Source organism: Alosa pseudoharengus, unplaced genomic scaffold, assembly GCF_046254945.1.
Source record: "Alosa pseudoharengus isolate Yale_2024_CS ecotype anadromous, Long Island Sound unplaced genomic scaffold, YU_APseudo_1.1 YU_APseudo_1.1_scf_17, whole genome shotgun sequence".
In the NCBI taxonomy this organism is placed as follows: domain Eukaryota; kingdom Metazoa; phylum Chordata; class Actinopteri; order Clupeiformes; family Clupeidae; genus Alosa; species Alosa pseudoharengus.
In genome coordinates, this window is record NW_027468640.1 from 35,207,103 (window position 1) to 35,229,182 (window position 22,080).

Here is a 22,080-nt window from a genome sequence, read left to right on the forward strand (position 1 = left end):
ATACAGTATGACATGTTCACCTTTACCATGCCAATTAGAAAAGGTCAGGAGTTGAGAGACGAGAGTCGAGAGACGGACCCGCGGACGTCCCCTAGTCCAAGCCTCCAGCAGTGAGGGTGCCAAGGAAATGGAAAGAGTTCATGTGTGTGTGTGTGTATGTTTGGGTGTGTGTGTGTGTGTGTGTGTGTGTGTGTGTGTGTGTGTGTGTGTGTGTATGTGTGTGTTTGAGTCTGTGTGTGTGTGTGCGTGTGTGTTTGTGTATACAGTGTGCTCCATGTCAATAAGTCTAGCTTCTATGGGAAATAAGGTCTGTGTGAATATAAACACCATGCTTCATGATTTGCGTGTCTGAAATGTTGTTGTGATAAACATGTTCCTGTGTTGATGAATCCATCCAGTGCTGCCAGTCCTCTATGGAGTTACGGCCATCGTGAGCTTGGACGCATGTGCAACACGTAAGGCGTGAACGTGGCGTGCTGCCGGAACGGCCAGAGTGACTTTCACTTCTTCATCTCTTCTTCTACATGTGCATCATGTCTTTGGGAGTCCTTCACACAAAGGAGAAGCAGTGACAGAGCCACACTGTCGAGATGTGGGCCCCCGACACACACAGCAAAACATCAGGTGAGATTAAAAAAAATTTCATGAATGGATGGATTGAAAGTAGTAGAAAGTGAGTAGAAAGTAAGAACAGATGACATTTTGACAATACATTGAAAGATTATGATAGTAAAAACTTGTGAATTGGTGTGATTATCGCAGTGTTAACCAGCAAAATGTTGTAGACAATTCATGTTTTGCATAAAAGCAAATTGTTTGTTCGATCAGTACAGGGGAATATGCTGGTGAACCAACAGAAATCCCTGGACTGCAAAAACATAGATCAATTTAAGACCTTAAAGACGGGGTCATCTTTTACTCTCAGGATTGCTATGTGCATGAAAAAACATGTTTCATGTGTGTGATTGGGATTCAAAAAAGTGGAAGTGGAAGGAAGGGCCCTACGTGTGTGAGCTAGAGCTTGCGGGAGTGAAGCACAGCTAAAGGTCACTACTTCCCTTGTCAAACGGAAAAGTCTGTCCTGAAAGGCTCTTTGTCAGACACATTCACATACTTCTGCAATGTAATGTTAAGGCACATTAGTGTCCAATAGGAGCGCTGATATCTGTACAATAAGCCTGTATTTGTGCCGTACAACATGCTTCTATAGTCAAAAGAATGAGCATTTAGACTCAAGGAGACAAATGATGTGTTCTTTCTCATCTGTTAACAGATTCTGACAATGAAAGCCACATCTCTGATGACGAGAGGGACATTCAGGTGTGTTCTCTACGTTACACACTTTGTGAGTGTGCTTTGTGTTGTGTGTATGAATGCAGGTTAATCTCTGCCTGTTCACTCTGCAGTGCGAGATTCTGGAGATGCAAAGGGACGAAGCCAATCAGAAACTCTCTGAGATTGAACAAGGCAAGCCAACCATAATGATCTCTAATGTGTTGAAAGTGCAACAAATGAGATTTTATTTTTCACACTTTCATACTTGAAAATGTGGTGAAGGAAAATGGATTTTAAGTAATTGATAGAGAGATGAAATTTTGTGGAGCTTTCTACCAAATGGATTCCTTCAACATATTAGTCATCCCCAACTGGTTTTTACTGTCTCGCTAATACAGTGTTCTGCTCCTGAATCTCAAGTGAGATTCAGCACTACATGAAAACTGAACGATTATTTCAGAACATCTCTAGTATTGACATTCTTGAACCTATTCTAGAAGCCTTGAGATTGCCTGTGATTGACATATCAACCACCGTGTGTGGGCGCTAACAGAGCATTCAGAGCCATCATGGCGCCCATGCCCTGCTTATAGAGCATTGCTGTTGAGTCACACTGTTCTGCTCCAAATGCATGCAGCCTCTACACAGCTACTGAAGGAAATTGATGCCCTGGAGCTGCAGTTCCAGGTAGAGCGCGCCTGCAGGGAGACTGCAGAGGCCCTGGCTGTGAAGGTGCGTCCGGTCTTCATCATGCCTGTTCCTCATCCTCACTGATCATAATATTAACAGTATTTCTACATTCCAGTCAATTGCAAAAATACAAATAAAACATTACAAAAACTTCTGTAGTTCTGTGTGTGTGTGTGTGTGTGTGTGTGTGTGTGTGTGTGTGTGTGTGTGTATGTGTGTGTGTGTGTGTGTCTGTGTGTGTGTGTGTGTATGAGTGAGTGAGTGTGTTTGTGTGTGTGTGTGTGTGTGAGTGTATGAGTGAGTGTGTGTATGATTGTGTGTGTGTGTGTGTGTGTGTGTGGCAGTCCTCTCTTACCCAACCTGACCTATGACCCAGGTGACAAAAGAGAACAAAGTGCTGAAGAGACAGAGCCAGGCCCTGCTGCCGCTCATCCCAGAGCTACCAGAAAACCTCGACCTTCTGACCTTTGACCTGGAGAATGGTCCTGGTAGTGACCCTAGCGCAGTGGGAGATGCTGATGCTGACCTACTCCTGCAGAGCCAAGCCCAGATTCAAGGTGGGTCCGAGTACTTTTTCTCTGGTTCTCACGTTCCGGAGAGTAGAAGGTCTAGTGCGCAAGTATTTTTATTTGTTTTAGTCTATATTATGAGTTTCAATGTCTTTCTTTGTATTTATTTCTCTTTGTTTCTGTTACCCTTCTTCAACATCTGATTTCACTTCTTTTTCCTCTCTGCCCCTCTCCTTGACTTTGGCTTGTGTGACTGTCCAAACTCCTCGCTCTCCACTCCACATACGAACGCACCCAGAGCTTCAGGCCTCTCTGGACGACCTGCTGGCTGAGAAGATGCGCTTGAGTGAGCAGGTGGAGATGCTGCAGAGAGAAAAGGCTGACCTCACAGAACAGGTGACCAGGTTTCACAAAAATAGACTTTGAGTATGGCTTAGATATAGTAGATAGTCAGACTTCATATAGACATCTAAATTATACCGTTACACAAAGCAGTTTTGCTCTTGACTATCTTTAAGGAAAATTCCAGTATTTAGCACTTTGAGTCCCTTTTCTGGTTTGTTTTGGATGAACTACTGTAGAGTGGTGGACACTGAAATTTGACGATTGGTCCTGTCTCGACTTTTCTGACTCGTTTTGAATCGCCTTTGACTAGTCAGAGTGGCTGCCTACAAGCATGTTCAAACATGTCCTAAAACAACCCTTAACGTTCGTTTTCAAAACTGTGCAACTCACAGTGGTTAGTGGTGTTCGTTGATTATTAAAATCAAATATATCGGCGCAATGTATGATTTCCAGCCGTCTTATTTGCTATTGTGGAACTATTTTTTCAGACACCTCACATGTATAAACGTATAAACTTCCGCTCAATATTTGAGCCTGAAGCATAGACGGTGGCGCAGTAATATCAACGTGCAATGAGTCTTCCAAAAGAAATCAATGGGATTTTACAAAATGCCAAATAAAACACGACAGAATCTGTATTTTGCTACGCTACTTGTTTTGGAACATCAACGAACACCACTAACCACTTGGTGAGTTGTACAATTTTGAACAGGGTTGTTTTAGGACATGTTTGAGCATGCCTGTAGGCAGCCACTCTGACTAGTCAAAGGCGATTCAAAACGAGTCAGAAAAGTCGGTGTCCACCACTCTAGTTCATCCAAAAAAAACAGAAAAGGGACTCAAAGTGCTAAATACCGGAATTTTCCTTTAAGAAGCACTGTGGTTCAATGAATTCTGGGTAAAGTAAGACTAAGTAGGTAATATAAAAAAAACATGGCCGTCTGAGTAACCACATCTAACCAACTCAGCTCAGTTTTACCCAAGCAGAACATGACTGACCTCACAGAACATGACTGACCTTACAGAACATGACTGACCTCACAGAACATGACTGACCTCACAGAACAGGTGACCAGGACTCTCTCCTTCCCCAGGCCACACACTGCCCGGGTTGCTGTCCAGTCCGCACAAAGCAAAACCTGTGGTTACGGTTATGGGATTTAGAAGACACTTTCGTCCAAAGCTAGCCTGGAAATCCAGACCCGGAAATCTAGAAAGATCAAAGGTTTGGCCACAAGTAATGAAAATGGCCCGACTCGAGCATACATTTGAAAATATCACTGCACGCAATTGGATAACACTATGACCAATGTTTACTGACTGATTCCGTACTTCGACGATTGGTGCAGCTCGGTTTCATGGGCAGAGGTAATGAGCATCATTGCCAGAGTAACTCGCTGAGCAAATTGAAATTGTGCTCTCAAGAGAACTCTGGATTTCCAGGGTAGTCCAAAGCTTTTAAAAGTTGGTAGTGTGATGTTCACTAAATCCTAGCAAAGTGAACCGATACTGAATACAACCAAATGAAGGCTCAATACTTGTTACAAAACGGGTTTGTTTCTGTTGGTGTTCTCTGATAACCAAAATAGAAACCAAATTGCCACATGAAGTAAAGGTTGCATATGTGTTTTCCTTTGCTCATCTCTGAAAGCTCACTCGTGAGATGGAGGAGAAGGAAACCCTCTTGAAAAAGATGGCCAAACAGACCAAAACAGTGAATAAGATGAAGAGAGGTGGGCAGGCCGAGGGACTCTACCCCTGTGTGTCAAAGATACTTTCAAACATTCAGTGAATTCATGTTGTTTTGTATGTCCATGCATGTCTGTACTGTACACGGTGTGCTTTGTGGATCCGTAGTCTCCCACTTGGTGACTGAAGAGTTTGCAGAGATGTCACAAAAGCTGGAGATGGAGCAGGGACTGAGGCAACATGCGGAGATCTTTGCACACCAGGTACTGCCCCCCCCCCGCCCCACCCATTCTCTCTCTTTTTCTCTCAGATTGTATTGTGTGTATGTGATGGCATAGCTCACGTGCATTTCTCATTTTCTTGCAATGTGTTTAAACATAAGAATAGAATTAAGAAAAAAATATTTAGGCTCTGGTTGTTTATCTCCTAACCTGTGGAGGATGTGTTTGCAAAACATTTCTATATGTTTACTTTGCTTGTTGCTGTTGCTTGAAGTGGATTTGCATCCCTATCTACAACTGCACATGTGTTTGTGTGTGAAACAGTGTGTATATTGTGTGTGCAGTGTATGTGTGTTTGGATGGTGTGTGTGGGTGTGTGGGTGTGTAAATGTGTGTGTATATAGTATAAGTATAAGTATATATACTCTTTTGATCCCGTGAGGGAAATTTGGTCTCTGCATTTATCCCAATCTGTGAATTAGTGAAACACACTCAGCACACAGTGAACACACAGTGAGGTGAAACACACACTAATCCCGGCGCAGTGAGCTGCCTGCAACAACAGCGACGCTCGGGGAGCAGTGAGGGGTTAGGTGCCTTGCTCAAGGGCACTTCAGCCGTGCCTACTGGTCGGGGTTCGAATCGGCAACCCTCCGGTTACAAGTCCGAAGCGCTAACCAGTAGGCCAATGTGTGTGTGTGTGTGTGTGTGTGTGTGTGTGTGTGTGTGTGTGTGTGTGTGTGTGTGTGTGTGTGTGTGTGTGTGTGTGTGTGTGTGTGTGTGTGTGTGTGTGTGTGTGTGTGTGTGTGTGTGTGTGTGTGTGTGTGTGTGTGTGTGTGTGTGTGTGTGTGTGAGAGAGAGAGAGAGAGAGAGAGAGAGAGAGAGAGTGTGTGTGTGTGTGTGTGTGTGTGTATGTGTGTGTGTGTGTTTGTGTGTGTGAGAGAGAGAGAGAGAGTGTGTGTGTGTGTGTCTGTATGTGTGTGTGCATGGTGTGTGTGTGTGTGTGTGTGTGTGTGTGAGAGAGAGAGAGAGAGAGTGTGTGTGTGTGTGTGTGTGTGTGAGAGAGAGAGAGTGTGTGTGTGTGTGTGTGTGTGTGTGTGTGTGTGTGTGTGTGTGTGTGTCTGTATGTGTGTGTGCATGGTGTGTGTGTGTGTGCATGGTGTGTGTGTGTGTGCATGGTGTGTGTGTGTGTGTGTGTGTGTGTGTGTGTGTGTGTGTGTGTGTGTGTACATGGTGTGTGTGTGTGCATATTTGTTTGTGTGTGCACACAACAGTTAAAGGCCTGTCTGATTCTGATGGCCCTGTAGCCCCCTATTCATGCGTTCCTCATCCTGACACTGTGCTGAAAAGGAGGTCAGACAAAACACAAATACAAACAATATGTTCGCACGGCCCCTCACAGACAGGTGTTTAGCAAACACACACACACTGTCATTATGCCTAGGGCCAGCATTAATTGCCCATCCTGCTTAATGGGCCTTTTGGGGGCCTCCCTCCATCTCTGGTGGCTGGTAATTAACGACAGTTGCCACGGTCACATGGAGGCAGCGGGCAGGCTTGGACACTCCGGCATCCGGCGTGGCCATTGAGGCTTTTGTCTTAATTGTCGAGCGTTTAGGAAGCCCTGGTCTCCAAGGAGTTTCACCTGTGAAAGGGGACCCCTGCTGCTCTGCTCACATGTGTGTCTCTCTCTCTCTCTGTCTGTGTGTCTCTCTCTGTGTGTGTATGTGTGTGTGTATGTGTGTGTGTGTATCTCTCTGTGTCTGTTGTGTGTGTGTATGTGTGTGTGTGTATCTCTCTGTGTGTGTATGTGTGTGTGTATGTGTGTGTGTGTCTCTCTCTGTGTCTGTTGTGTGTGTGTGTGTGTGTGTGTATGTGTGTGTATCTCTCTCTCTCTCTGTGTGTCTGTGTCTGTCCCTCTCTCTGTGTGTGTGTGTGTGTGTGTGTTTGTGCATATACATGTGTAGAGGACATTTATAGTATACACAATGTGCACAGTACCCTTTTGTATGTGTGTATGTGTTATATAAAGTGAAGGTCACAAATGAACAAAACTCTCTTTCACTTCCCTTTCCTGTTGGAGTTTGTCTTGGTTGCTTTTGCAATTCCTTCCACAATGGTCTCAATTATCCACATTCTGTGTAGCCTAATCCCAACAAACACTGAAAGCTTTTTCACAATACTGAATCATCCTTACAGAACATATGCTGTGAAAGCAGCAAGTACATACCAATACAAACAAAGCGGCAGACCTCATAGAGTGGAACAGAGAAATCTATAAAGATGATACAGGAGTAGCCACATCCAGGTACTGCAAGAGATGTTCATTAAAAGGCAGGGTTTGTTTTGTTATGTGTCGACTGTGCAAGAGAATGCTGCCAAGGTGGCTATTGAGCTTGCTGGCATACTGTCTTGCCCTACTATTTGCCATGACTGCAATTATGAATCTATTTCACTTCATCCTTTGCTTTTGAATACACGGACAGCAAACATTTACTTTGAGAAAGAGCTGTAATCTTCATTATATGTTACTCTTTGAAATGATATACTTTCATTTACAGAAGTTTTTTTCTTTTGTGTAAGGCTACAGAGGATGCACAATTAGAATAGCTACCAGAGAAATACACAATATGCTTAGATCTGCTAGTGAGAATGGAATTCAATCAAACTGAATACATATTGTCACTATTGATCTATAGCATACACCTACTGTACACTTTGAGTGAGTAGCCTATTGAGAGACGAATAAGCTGAAAAGGGAAGTGTAGAGGGTTTGAGGAAACAGTCAGAATAGTTTGAGGGAGGGGTTAGTGTTTGGACAAGCACATCTTTACAACTCTGAGAAAAAGTGTGACTCACCTTGATGGTTGCACTGACTGATGTGATGTGTAATCAGATGGACTGGTTTAGGTGCTGATCAAATGTATGAAACCTGCAGATCTAGGTCTAAGTCATGCATTAATCTGCACAATGATTAGATTAATTGTGTCCTGATTTTAAATCCATTGACTGAAATGAATCAGTTCACAGTAAATGGTAAAATGTATTGGTTTTATGTACTAATCTAACTTGTATTGATTTCTACAATGATTAAATGTATTTGTTGAAATGTTAGTTTTTCTGATATCCAATCCAATGATTTGAATTGAGATTAGATTCATCTGATGTATTGCTTTGTATAATGATTGAATATAGTCATTTGTTTTGTGATCACTAATCTGTACAGTAATCAGAAGCAGGGACGTTCTGAGCAAAAACATAATTTTTTCATTCCTGTTCCAGTGTTCCAAGGCCTCTCCTCTAAATGGTAACCGGTTAGAATGTTATAGAAGAACGTTTACTAACGTCCCTTTATAAATTACATTGTCTTTATAAATTGATTTATGGCACAATACTATAGGCTTTCTTTTTTCCCAACAGCCTTAAAGTTTAAATTAAAGCACATTCGATATCAAGGCTAACTGTTAAAATCACAGATTTGAAAGTAGGCAAATAGGCCTATATAATACATTAGATCTTTAAAAAATGTCTGATACTTGGAAAAGGCCATTAGATATTGTTGGATATGAAAATCCTTTTTATCAACTAGTAGTTCTAGCCAATTATTCTAGGGAGATTTGTATAGTGATTATATCTATACTGATGAGTGTATTGGTCAGGTGTATTGATTTGTACTGATCAGATGTGTGTATTGTTCTGATGAGGTGTGTTGATTTGTAAAGTGATCAGGTATATTATCGATTTGTACAGTGATCAGGTATACTATTGATTTGTATTATGATCAGGTATATTGAATAGTAAAGTGATCAGGTATATTATTTATTTGTATAGTGATCAGGTATATTATTGATTTGTACAGTGATCAGGTATATTGATTTATATAGTGATCGGGTATATTGATTAGTAAGGTGACCCCATGCTGACCAGGTGCTGGTCCAGAGGCCCAGTGGTGAGATGGAGCTGCAGCTGCAGCAGGCCCTGGAGAAGGTAGCTCAAATCAGCAGCTCCCTGGGGGAGATCCGCCTCCACTACCTCAACCAGGTAACCCAGGGTGTGTGTGTGTGTGTGTGTGTGTGTGTGTGTGTGTGTGTGTGTGTGTGTGTGTGTGTGTGTGTGTGTGTGTGTGAGAGTGTGTGTGTGTGTGAGAGAGAGAGAGAGAGAGAGAGAGAGAGAGAGAGAGAGAGAGTGTGTGTGTGTGATTTGTGCATGGGTCAGTTTGTGTCAAGAGTTTGTGGGTGTTCTGTGGTTGGCTCTGTCTAAGGTCAGTGCCTTGAATAAGTAAGTAAGTAAGTAAGAAAGTAAGAAAGTATTTACTGTATATAGAGCGTTTTTCATGCACAGAGTGCAACACAAACGCTCCACATACAAGACTTTGACACACAGGACAAATTATGCTGGACGCCAGCATACCCATGACACCAAGACATACAAAATAGACAACACACACACAAAAAAAAGTAAAACATAAAAAAAATAAAACAAAAGAAAAGAAATTGAAAAAAATTAAATAATATGTTTGTGTGTGTGTTTGTTGAGAGGAGGGGTTGGTGTCTAAAGTCAGGGTCAAGATTTAGTTCCCATCTCACTGTCTGTGTCTATGTGTGCGTGTGTCTATGTGTTTGTGTGTGTGTATGTGTGTGTGTGTGTGTGCACCTGTGTGTCCAGGCTGAGCCAGGCTCCGAGCTGCCGGTGCTGCGGGAGCAGCTGCAGGACAGCGAGCTGAAGAGGACTGCACTGGACGCCCAGCTTGTGGAGGCCCACAGGACCATCGCCGAGCTGCTGGGCCAGGGTATGGCCAAACGAACCCCTCTCCCACCACACTGCACTCAACACATGCATCTCTCATCAGCAGCGCACTGTGGAACCCCTCTCCCACCACACTGCACCCAACACATGCGTCTCAACACATCCACCACACCACACTGCACTCTCCCACCACACTGCACCCAACACATGCATCTCAACACATCCACCACACCACACTGCACCCAACACATGCATCTCTCATCAGCAGCGCACAGTGCTGTGCATTTGTTCTGAAGTGACTGGCAAAGTGAACTGGCTGGTATTGAGCAGTTGAGGGTTTGGGATTTAAACCTGGGCCAACTGATTGTCAGACGGTGTTGTAACCGCTGATCACCACACTCATTTTTTACTCATTTTGCACCTTGTAAACACTGACAACATAACATTCCATCAAAAATACTATTTAGACAGGTGGGTTCCTTTTCTTTTCAAGCACCATGTTGAATATTACTACAGAGTATAGAACGACTATAAAGTACCATATGGATCTATTGTATGTCTCACTCTCTGTCTCTCATTAATGCTAAATTGTGTGTCACATTGTCATTGTTGATTTCTCACACGCACGGCTGGGTCGTTAATTGTTGTCACACTTGAGTCGTTAATTGCCCTCTCTGTGCCCTAGTTAAGCAGCTTCAGGATAGGCTGCAACTGAAGACGGAGGGGCAACCTAATGAAATGGTCCAATCAAAGCACGAGACCCCAAGCTTTGCCCTTTCTCCTCCTTCTCCTCCTCCTCCTCCTCCTCCACCACCACCACCTCCACCACCTCCACCAGTTTCAAAGACTGCTGACGAGTACGGTCAGAGTTCACAGATGTCACACAAATGTGGGGCTTTTCACAGCACTAGTATACAACATTTGGCTGAGTTCTCATAGATCTCTCTGGGTGTTTATGAGAATATGTAATGAGTTCTTTTTATGCAATATTATGAACTGACATATTTTCCTTCCTCTTTTCAGCCCATTGGCTGAGCTGAGGAGCAGAAGAAAGAATGCAGGAAATACAACAGACCCAAAAGGTGAGTGTTTAACCAGTAGACGTAACCTTAATGCAGTCATGTTATAATTATAACAGATGTAATATTGCAGAAAGAATATTAGAACCATCATGAAGGTATTGTATAGCACAAGAAATGCATTTGATCACACTGACGAGAACAGGAACAGAAAAGATCCACGTGAGATATTGCTCATTATGAACCTAACATTTCCCACCTGTGGGAGCAGCTTGCCAGAGAGAATAAAGGAAAAGCGCTCCATCACTTTGCCCACTTTACCACCCAATGGGAGGTGATTTTGCAGGCGTTACTCATGATGACTGAGAATGAAGACGTGTCCTCTCCTGTGGTGCTGCTGACGTGCCTGTGGTATTTATAGATGATGGGATGACTATTTGGGTGGTAACTGGGGTATTTATAGGTGATGGGGTATTTATAGGTGACTGTGGGATTTATAGGTGACTGGGGTATTTATAGGTGATGGGGTATTTATATGTGACTGGGATATTTATAGGTGATGGGGTATTTATATGTGACTGGGATATTTATAGGTGATGGGGTATTTATAGGTGACTGGGGTATTTATAGGTGACTGTGGTATTTATAGGTGACTGGGGTATTTATAGGTGATGGGGTATTTATAGGTGACTGGGATATTTATAGGTGATGGGGTATTTATAGGTGACTGGGGTATTTATAGGTGACTGGGATATTTATAGGTGATGGGGTATTTATAGGTGACTGGGGTATTTATAGGTGACTGGGGTATTTATAGGTGATGGGGTATTTATAGGTGACTGGGGTATTTATAGGTGATGGGGATGACTGTATTTGGCTGGTGCCTGGGGTATTTATAAGTGCCTGGGGTATTTATAGGTGATGGAGTATTTATAGGTGATGGGGATGACTGTATTTGGGTGGTGACTGGGGTATTTATAGGTGACTGGGGTATTTATAGGTGATGGGGATGACTGTATTTGGGTATCTTATTTTTTCCTGTATTGTCTGATGAAGGTATTTGGTTATAGTTGATACTTGTAAATGACTAGTGAGGAAATATCACCTAGTTTGTGATGAAAGGTAATTGATTGGAAACTTGCATTTCTTTAGTTATCTTCCACATCCTAGAATATTGTGTTTTCCTTGGTAACGCATTTGCTTGCATTGTGACCTCACTTCTCAGTCACTCTGCATAAGTCAGATGATAAGACATGCAGGTAACACTTTATAATAACTACACACAATTCATCATTTATTAAGCCTTTGTTACTTATTAGTTAATGGTTTGTTCATCATTAGTAGTTTCTTGTTCATACATAATTTATCATCAGTAAAGCATTTGTTCACACAATTATAAATGGTTTGTTCATAGTAAATAAGCCTATCCAAAAATATGTTTGTAAGTACATGATTTATACTTAATAAGTAATGAAACAACCACTTATAATGAAATCATTTTCTTATTATAAACCAGTTGCAAACTATTACAAAATGCTTTGATCATCATTTGTAAAGCATTGTTCCTATGTTGATTCTCATAAACAAAGTATTTGTACGCACAATTATAAATGGTTTGTTCATAGTAAATAAGCCTATATCTAAAATATGTTTATGAATTATTGTTAATACTTAATACATTTTGCAATAATATTTTGTTGATGAAGTAATATTTCCATTATTTAACAGTTGTTACATACACATGCACTAATGATTAATTAGGGTGAGGATACATATTTTATAAACCACTTCCTAATACTATAATTCATGATTAACTCAGGAGTTACAAGTGGTTAGTTAATGATATTTTGTGAGCTTATCTAAAGTGAGGACTTTCTATGCCTTGCAACACATTTTCAAATGAGTTGTAAAGATTACATTCACATTCATTCATTTAGCAGACAAGCGACGTAAACATGTCAATTAAATTGAAGGCCATTGACATAACAATGAAAGCTGGGAATCGAACCCCCAACTTTTCAGGCTATTGCATGCTAGTCCTGCTCCTTATCCACTACACTACCTTGGCCCAGACAGAAACCCCTACAACTATGCAAGAGTTTCTGTTTTCTTCTACTACACATCTGTAAAGTATTATTAAATGCTGTATTCTTCATTTGTAGAGCATTATTCCTACATTAATTCTCATCTGTAAATCATGTTTACACGCAGTTAAAAATGGTTTGTTCATAGAAAACACGCATATCTATATTATATTTTTGAATTGACTGTTGTAATACCACTGGGCAGAGGTAGTGTAGTGGATAGGGAGCTGGGTTAACATGCAGTAATCCATAAAGTTGGGGGTTCAAACCCCGGCGTCCACCAATGTGGCCTTGCCCTTTAATTTCATTGACATGTGTCGCTTTGGGTGAAAGTGTCGGCTAAATTAATAAATGCATCTGTAAACTTTATAACTCATTTGTAAATGTGTTGCAAGGCATAAAAAGTCCTCACTTTAGATGAGCTCACAAAATATCATTAACTAACCACTTGTAACTCCTGAGTTAATTATGAATTATAGTATTAGGAAGTGGTTTATAAAATATGTATCCTCACCCTAACTAATCATTAGTGCATGTGTATGTTACAACTGTTAAATAATGGAAATATTACTTAATCAAAAACATATTATTGCATCATTTATTAAGTATTAACAATAATGTATAAACATATTTTAGATATAGGCTTATTTACTATGAACAAACTATTTATAACTGTGTGAACAAATGCTTTACTGATGATAAATTAGAAATTACTAATGATGAACAAACCATTAACTAATAAGTAACAAAGGCTTAATAAATTATGAATTGTGTGTAGTTATTATAAAGTGTTACCGACATGCAACTCAGGTGATGCCTATGTCTTGTCTTCTCAGCGGGCCATTCATCTCTAGACATGAAGTCCAGGGCTGTGGATGAGATGATGGAACGAATAAAGAAAGGGATTGTTCTCAGACCCGCCAAGAAACCAATACAGGTGAGACACTGAGACACACACACACACACACACACACACAAAGCATGAAAGAAGATCTTAAAATGTATCAAACATTCAGCACAAATGTAGCAGCTGCATGTGTTACATTGAGATAACTAACAAACAGAGATTACGGTAATTAACCGAGACCCCTGTGCATGCTTTCCCTTCAGAGTGCCTTTGATGAAGAGGACAACAAAGTATGTTCCATTTTTTTTACCAAAATATGACATAACCATCTGTGTATCACCAATAATTGAATTTTGCATTGGCCTATGTAGTCGATCCAAACTGGTCTATATTGTTTCATACTTATAGGAGCAGAAGATTGAGAAGAGAAAGTCTGCTATTGTTGAACTCCAGGGGATGCTGGTACGATGTATATGTATACGTGTCTTATTCAGATTGCTACAAAGTTATATACAGAACAGTTATAGTGTCCAATAAGAGAACATTTTTGGTCCATGCATATGCAGGAATCCATGAATAAGCGGGGACCCAGGAGGGGGGCCTCCCGGAAACGCATCAGTCGGAACGTGGGGGAGGCGGAGTTACAGCTTGTCCTTCAGAGGAGAAGGCGAGCCATGGGTGATGAACAAGAGGCCCGGCCAACCACCACCGCTGACTCCACCGCAACAACTTCACCCAAACAAGGTTCATTGCTCGTGTTGTATTTAAAAGCCTCCCACTCCAGAGAGATAAATCATCCATTGGTTATGTTTTAGTGTGTGTGTGTGTGTGTGTGTGCTTGAAAGCATCATGTGTATGAGGTAAGTTGAGGTGCTGGCATTTGTGCTGGCATTAACAACAAACTGCTATATACGACTAGTTGACTATTATGAAAAACTTGCCAACAACAAAAAATCAGTAGTGGTGAAACCCCTAGCATGGTTCTGTGTTCGACTTATCTTCCTCTCAGCTCAGTACAACGGCAGCCCCATCTCTCACCCCAACCCGATCACACTCGCCATGCGTATGATTCCGGACGCAAACCTGTGCACGCCAATGCGTACAGTAATGTACGCAATTGTCAATAATTCGCACATGCGCGATAGCCTGAAATAGGCTTCCTCGAGCTTGCAATGGTTTTCACAGGTAGGCTACAGTAGGCTAGCTTAAATCCGTTCATTTGCTCGTGTTTGCTATTGTTTCTGTTTCAAAATGTGTGTTTAAACTGCTACCCTATTTTAGTTGGATAACATGACCTATCACGCACATCTGTAGGATATTTAATATTTATTGGCGATAGTGTTTTGTTTTTTTAATTGGTATAAGCGAGCGTGCCTTTAATAGGCTACGAGCGAGCCTAATTTTAATAATAATAGCCTGGTAAAGCTGTAATATTTTAATTTGAGCCTTGTTAAACATCCGCGATATATTTAGTAGTTTGTTTGAGATTTGTGGACTGTTTGGAAGGTGACTGCTATAAAGTTCTCGGACATACTTTTTTAAAAAAGTGGCGAAAGTCCAGTTCAAATCGGAGAAATTTTCCATCACGTCCTATTGATGTCATTAGTTTGCGACATAATTGTTCACTCCTCGGCTGCGCAGCCCAGATGGATGCATAGGGATGGATGTTGTGGTCAGCCTTGGTAAATTGGTACAAAAGTATGTCTTTTTTCGTGGTCAGTTAAACTCCTGTTCTGCCTTGTTCGCTTCCAAGTTTTGCAAGTATAAGAAAACAAGGAGATCACGTCAATAGGCCTAGGTTTTAAGACAACAGCTGGCAGCAGTCTGCCTGCCCCGTGTCTTACCATGCCGCCGGTGATGTAAGTAAGCAATGTCCCGTTTAATGTCAATATAACTTACTGTTCACCTTGATAGTTGGCTATTGGGTAATGTTTCCATTTTCTTTTCTAGTGTACTTTGATAATAAAACGATACATTTTCAATGATGGAATGGATCATTCTATACACATCGATGTTACATGCACGCAATGAAAAAGCTAATAAGCTAGCGCTGGCAATAGGCAAACTTCATCAAAATGGACAGTTCAAAACAAACGTTGAATCTTATAATTCTCTGTTGCAGTAACTTAGAAGAGATGGATATTATAACAATATTGCAGTATTACTACAATATTTTCTTCAAATAAATCAACTGGCCGATACAATACTGCACTGAGGTAGCCATCTAGTCATGAGTTTGTGGTTGTAGCTGTTGAGATGCCCAGCTGTTATGGGGAAACAAAAATAACATTGCACCAAAGAATTGTCTTGTTTACAGGGCAATCCATGTATTAGTGAACACATGATGATTTCCTGTGGCCCAGTGGTCAGATAAATAAATGAATGAATTATTGAAAAAAATATTCTTCCCCTTTCAGAAAGAAGCTGTTCTGATGTGTTTTCCTTTCCACCCCAAATCCCTATCCCACATAATTTGACCAGTGGTCCTTGGTATGTCCATCTTGCATTTGCATTGAACACATTCATATTTTTAATTTTCTTTCTCTCAAAATGTATTGCTCGGCATTCTTCGGACATTCGACTCTGGCAGTGATTGTAAGTTGGAAGAGGTTAGCAATGTAAGGAAGGGTATAGTACATATGATTTAATCTGGAGTGTTCAGTAGTATATATTATTTTAACCTGAGTGTCCAGTGTTCAGAAATCAGTCTTAGAATTAATATATAAGACTACTATAGAAATACTATAGCGTCTATAGAATATTATAGAGGTATTACAACATCACAGAATTATGTTATGTTCCGCTTGTGTTGTCCTGCTGTGGCTGTCTGTTGTTGTTGTTGTTGTTGTTGTTGTTGTTGTTCTGTGGTGTATGTGTTGTTGTGTGTGCAATTGTTGTTGTGTGTTGTTTTGGTGGGCTGATGGTTGTTGTTGACTGTTTTTGAAAAAAGAACACTAACTGTAGGCATAATTGCTCTTGGATGGGGATTTAAAGCAAGGTTCCTATTGATCTCCTTCAGATAATGTGGCCTCTTCATTTTCAACTGGGAAGGACCTGCATGGACTTGAGAATACAGAGCCAATCGGTATGTACAGTATTAGACACACACACACACTCACTCACTCACTCACTCACACACACACACGCACTCTCTCGGAGGAATCAACGCTGTTACACCTATCCTGTAGATGTCAATTAATATGAATTAAGACATGTCACACCTTCCTATTTACTATGGTACATCATATTCAGAAAATACATAGTTTTCATGGCTGCAACTGCTTTGCCTTTGTGTTGGAGCTCAAAACATCATATGCCCCATTCATTCGCCAATATACAAAATAGAGCCATGTATACATTTATGTCCTCCAAAGTTTGCAGGAAGGTGGACCATGTGCTAATGTATGTTAACTCACATGTACAAGTGACAGGCTTTTTTTTTTTTTAGCTCCAATATAAAGGCAAAGCAGTTTCAGCCATGCAAACCATATATTTTCTGAAAGCCTGTCACTTATACATGTGAGTTAACATACATTAACACATGGCCCACCTTCAAGCTAGCAACCACCATAGCAACCAACATGCTTACCCTAACAACCACCATAGCAACCATGTTATTTTGCATAGCAACCACCATATCTACCCTAGCAACACCATAGCAACCATTCAAATTACCCTAGCAACAACTTAGCAACCACCATAATATGACCATAGTAACCACCATAGCAACGCCATTACTGACCTGACCAACAGTGTGTTTTTTTAAAAAAAATTGAAAAATGGTTAAATGTTAAATAGTCAAAAAACAAAAATTTGCAGACACAATGCAATGTGGGTCGTGTGCAGAAGGTCTGACTTGAATTTCAGCCTCGTAGCTCCATGCTACCACCCAAAACTCCACCTCTGAAGTGGGAGTGGTCAACTTTATTAAAGTTTTTCCTTCACAGTTTTTTTTGTGAGTGTCTCAGAGATCCCACCTTTGGAGCAGTTGTCAGGGGCCTCAAGGCGGTGCCGTTCGTCTTGGTCCCATCCCTCTAGCACCTAGCGTTACCGCGCCAGAAGAGAGAAACCTTGTACGTTTCAAACAGTTTCGAACAGTTTATCTCCTTCCGGGAATAATCCACCGACTCCAAACTGAGCCTGGCTTGTTTGTGATGTCCCGTTGTTCAACATATTCTGATTTCATACTTATCGGACCAACATAAGTGAGTTTTTTTGGCTAAAAATGTAAAAATGGCTAAACGTTAGCAATTCCACTGCTTTGTTATTTTGCATAGCAACCACCATATGTACCCTAGCAACACCCAAGCAACCACCTTAATTACCCTAGCAACACCCTAGCAACCATCTTAATTACCATAGCAACCACTTGAATAATGTCAAGCTAGCAACCACCATAGCAACCAAGATGCTTACCCTAACAACCACCATAGCCACCATGTTATTTTGCATAGCAACCACCATATCTACCCTAGCAACACCATAGCAACCATTCAAATTACCCTAGCAACAACCTAGCAACCACCATAATATGACCATAGTAACCACCATAGCAACGCCAATACTGACCTGACCAACATATGTGTGTTTTTTGGCTAAAAAATGATAAATGGCTAAATGTTAAATATTAAAAAAATATTTTTTTGCCAGCACAATGCTTTGCGTTACAGCTAGAGAGATGAAACTTTGCACGCTCCATGTGGGTCATGTGCTAAAGGTCTGACTTGAATTTCAGCCTTGTAGCTCCATGCTACCACCCACAACTCCACCTCTGAAGTGGGAGTGGTCAACTTTTTTTATGTTTTTCCTTCACAGTTTTTTTTGTGGGTGTCTCAGAGATCGATCCCACCTTTGGAGCAGTTGTCAGGGGCCTCAAGGCTGTGCCGTGCCTCTTGGTCCCATCCCTCTAGCACCTAGCGTTACCGTGCCAGAAGAGGTAAACCTTGTACGTTTCAAACCGTTTATCTCCTTCTGGGAATAATCCACTGACTCCAAACTGAGCCTGGCTTGTTTGTGATGTCCCGTTGTTCAACATAATCTGATTTCATACTTATCGGACCAACATAAGTGAGGTTTTTGGCTAAAAATGTAAAAATGGCTAAATGTTAAATCTGCAAAAAATATTTTTTTGCAGACACAATGCTTTGCGTTACAGCTAGAGGGATGAAACTTTGCACACTCCATGTGGGTCATGTGCAGAAGGTCTGACTTGAATTTTAGCCTCGTAGCTCCATGCTACCACCCAAAACTCCACCTCTGAAATGGGAGTGGTCAACTTTTTTTATGTTTTTCTTTCACAGTTTTCTTTGTGGGTGTCTCAGAAATCCCACCTTTGGAGCAGTTGTCAGGGGTCTCAAGGCTGTGCTGTGCCTCTTGGTCCCATCCCTCTAGCACCTAGCGTTACCGTGCCAGAAGAGGTAAACCTTGTACGTTTCAAACCGTTTATCTCTTTCTGGGAATAATCCACTGACTGGCATGGCTGTCGTTCCTTAAATTGGTGGACATCCAAGTGGTTGAGGGCTTTTGTTGTCCTCAATGCGGGCCTAATCCAAGGTTGGATTATCATCACCATGATCATCATCATCATCATCATCATCACTATTGCTATTATTATTATTATTAGTAGTAGTAGTAGTAGCTATACTAGTAGCAGCATTACAATTGAACACAACTGAACATATAACAACAGATATGTGCTCCTTGCAGGGCTGTGGTGATGGATGGCTTGGTTATCATCGCCGGTTTGCCAAGCAGCCCCAGGCTACACCGCCCACTCAGGACCAAGGGAAAGACCAAGGGAAAGAAGGAAGATAAGTATTTTTTAACATTGTACTGTATATGTATGCAATCCTTCAACTTTTCTGATATGTATTTACAAATGAACATCAGTCATAGTATGACATATGTCAAGATTATATTATACAAATATAATTATACAAAATAAATGACAGTCATCAATTTTGCTTTTCATTCCAATAGTCATAGTGATCGAATTCTGATCAAGTCCCCACACCTCAGGGAGGCCCTGAAGAGGTATGGGGAAGGTCTAACTGGGCAAGATGAATGGGCTCAACTTCTGGTGGTTGCAGAGAAGGAGGCCCCATTTATTTTGCCCCTTTTGAGGAATATGGCTGAGGAGGGCCACATCATGCGGTAATGGAGTCTCCAGAGTCCGTTGACTTGCCATTTACCGCATTGAAGACCAAATGGCTGACCGGTAAAAACTTCCTTCATGTTTTTGGTAGTACCAATTTCGACAAATTTTCTGCAACTATTGATTTCTGTCTACATTCTTTATATGGGTTTCAGCACCGGATGTTATCATTTATGACAATGCATGCAGGCTGCACAGCTTCAGCCTTAACAGGGATCCAGCTTTCTTCCAGAGCAGCTGGTTCCTCATAGACCGGTTGCACTGGAGGAATCACAAAGGTGAGCAATGTTCTGCAACACAATTTACTGCAATGCATTACACTTGTTGTTCACTTGTTCTTGTCAATGCAAGACAACGATACTATATTTTCTTCAATTGTTTGTGTGTGTGCAGGTTGCAGTGTTGGCTATAATGCTGACAGCTATCCTCAGCTGTCAGGCATAAACACCCAGCAGGCTGAGCAATTTAATGCACGGTTGAAACGGCTGAAGCACCATTTGCCGTACATGACAAGGCAGCACTTCCTGCAGCATTTACGGCTGTATGTTTGGTACCACTCTAGGGTACGGGCTCAACAAACTGTGAAGTAAGTACGCTGGGGCACAGCGCCTCTCATCCCCCCACCCCAGCAGCAGCATCAGGAGCGGCTCTCACCCCCCACCCCCCTCCCCCATGAGGAGCGGCAGCATCATCAGGAGCGGCACCAGCAGCAGCAGTAGCAGTAGCTGCAGCAGGAGCAGCAGGAGCGGCACCACCAGCACAAACCATCACAGCAATTATGCTCAGTTGTTTCATGATTATGACATTTATCCATATCAACAAATCAACATCACATCTGGCCCACGTCTTAGCACTTCAGCAGGTGATTTTCTCTGGTGGATCAAAGCACGGGCTGGTCGATCAAAGCTGGGCTGCAACTAATGATTAATTTCATTGTTAATTTATGATTGTTAATTTATGATCAATTGATTCATCAATTGTCACAGCTCTACATAGTGGGAGGCGTAGTGGTAGTAATCAAGAGATCAAACAGTGGCTGACAAAACAAACACAAAAATGTAGCACACTAAATAGTTGCTATAATATCATTATTGATTATGTTAAAGCAAGATATGGTAGTCATCACAATATGAAGATAAAGCTCATACAAGATTTTTTTTTTATAGTAAAAAGTAAAAGTTATGACACCATCGCTCAGACCAGTACAAACACCTGTACCCCTTGACAAAGAAGGTACAGAGAGAAGTACATACCGGTACATAGTTCCCCAGAAGTGGTTGTGCCTTACCAAATAAAAATGACAAATTCACTGTAATTAATCTGTAATTAATGTTCTGTGTTGCCTTCTTGTGTATAATAAAGTGTATTTTTCCCACCTGCCATCTTTTCTTTGACTTTACACATAAATATCTATTATATGCTGTAAAAGAAATATAATAATAAGCAGCAGTAGCACCACCACCAGCAGCTGCACTACCAATAGTTAGAATTCTATTGTCACACTTTGCTCATATATATTAGTGATGGGTAAATGAAGCTTTGGTGAACCACTGAACCACAGCAGTGTGAACCTAGCGATACTAGCTGAAAAGCAAGAAGATGGCCGCCACACATACATTTTTCAACATAAAAGTCCTTAGCAAACCAATATTTTTGGTTACATATACTGGTTTGGGTAAGGACTTTTATGTTGAAAACTCTACATGTGGCAGCCATATTGGATTTTTTCATTAGTGTTGCTAGCTTCACACTGCTGTGGTTTAGTGGTTCACCAAAGTTTCATTTGCCCATCACTAATATATATATACCAGGGATAACACGGGGCAAACGGTTCAAATGCGACATCCACAAAGTACCATCCACACAGCCATTCGGCTGCATTTTCTGACAGTTTTGGATGCACAAACCAAGCACCTCATAACATCGATATTGTGCTTTTATCTGATATATGCAAGTGTTTTGATATGAAATAAACATGATTTGCATGACATCACCCTGCTGGTCAGTTTTGACCTACGCGACAGCCCTGCAAAGTACCATCCACACAGCCATTCGGCTGCATTTTCTGACAGTTTTGGATGCACAAAAGTTCATGGATCAAACCAAGCACCTAATAACATCTATATTGTGCTTTTATCTGATATATGCAAGTGTTTTGATATGAAATAAACATGATTTGCATGACATCACCCTGCTGGTCAGTTTTGACCTACGCGACAGCCCTGCAAAGTACCATCCACACAGCCATTCGGCTGCATTTTCTGACAGTTTTGGATGCACAAAAGTTCATGGATCAAACCAAGCACCTCATAACATCTATATTGTACTTTTATCTGATAAATGCAAGTGTTTTGATATGAAATAAACATGATTTGCATGACATCACCCTGCTGGTCAGTTTTGACCTACGCGACAGCCCTGCAAAGTACCATCCACACAGCCATTCGGCTGCATTTTCTGACAGTTTTGGATGCACAAAAGTTCATGGATCAAACCAAGCA

The 22,080-nt window shown here is 41.3% G+C and overlaps 1 protein-coding gene and 1 long non-coding RNA gene across 8 annotated transcripts in view; both read left to right on the forward strand.

Annotated features, from left to right (window-relative positions):
* The first annotated feature begins 535 nt into the window (after window positions 1-535).
* The window catches only part of shtn2 (shootin 2), a 33,601-nt gene continuing 12,056 nt past the window's right edge, over window positions 536-22,080 (forward strand). The window contains exons 1-16 of the mRNA XM_076289396.1: window positions 536-624; window positions 1,274-1,320; window positions 1,407-1,467; window positions 1,913-2,007; window positions 2,342-2,522; window positions 2,773-2,870; window positions 4,471-4,552; window positions 4,677-4,771; window positions 8,657-8,770; window positions 9,395-9,518; window positions 10,161-10,332; window positions 10,499-10,557; window positions 13,415-13,515; window positions 13,689-13,715; window positions 13,834-13,887; window positions 13,992-14,169. Of these exons, the coding sequence (XP_076145511.1) occupies window positions 591-624; window positions 1,274-1,320; window positions 1,407-1,467; window positions 1,913-2,007; window positions 2,342-2,522; window positions 2,773-2,870; window positions 4,471-4,552; window positions 4,677-4,771; window positions 8,657-8,770; window positions 9,395-9,518; window positions 10,161-10,332; window positions 10,499-10,557; window positions 13,415-13,515; window positions 13,689-13,715; window positions 13,834-13,887; window positions 13,992-14,169 (1,522 nt within the window). The 5' untranslated portion in view covers window positions 536-590. The remainder of the gene's footprint in view (window positions 625-1,273; window positions 1,321-1,406; window positions 1,468-1,912; window positions 2,008-2,341; window positions 2,523-2,772; window positions 2,871-4,470; window positions 4,553-4,676; window positions 4,772-8,656; window positions 8,771-9,394; window positions 9,519-10,160; window positions 10,333-10,498; window positions 10,558-13,414; window positions 13,516-13,688; window positions 13,716-13,833; window positions 13,888-13,991; window positions 14,170-22,080) is intronic.
* On the forward strand, window positions 14,469-20,954 carry LOC143127729 (uncharacterized). 7 transcript variants are annotated; one of them, XR_012987681.1, is made up of 7 exons: window positions 14,469-14,610; window positions 15,179-15,284; window positions 15,843-15,915; window positions 16,445-16,510; window positions 19,132-19,642; window positions 19,735-19,857; window positions 19,973-20,954. It is a non-coding gene; the product is annotated as an uncharacterized LOC143127729 (long non-coding RNA). The 7 variants fall into 7 exon arrangements; XR_012987682.1 differs by lacking the exon at window positions 14,469-14,610 and adding an exon at window positions 18,726-18,851 and having other exon boundaries at window positions 14,617-15,284; XR_012987680.1 differs by lacking the exon at window positions 14,469-14,610 and adding an exon at window positions 18,726-18,842 and having other exon boundaries at window positions 14,617-15,284.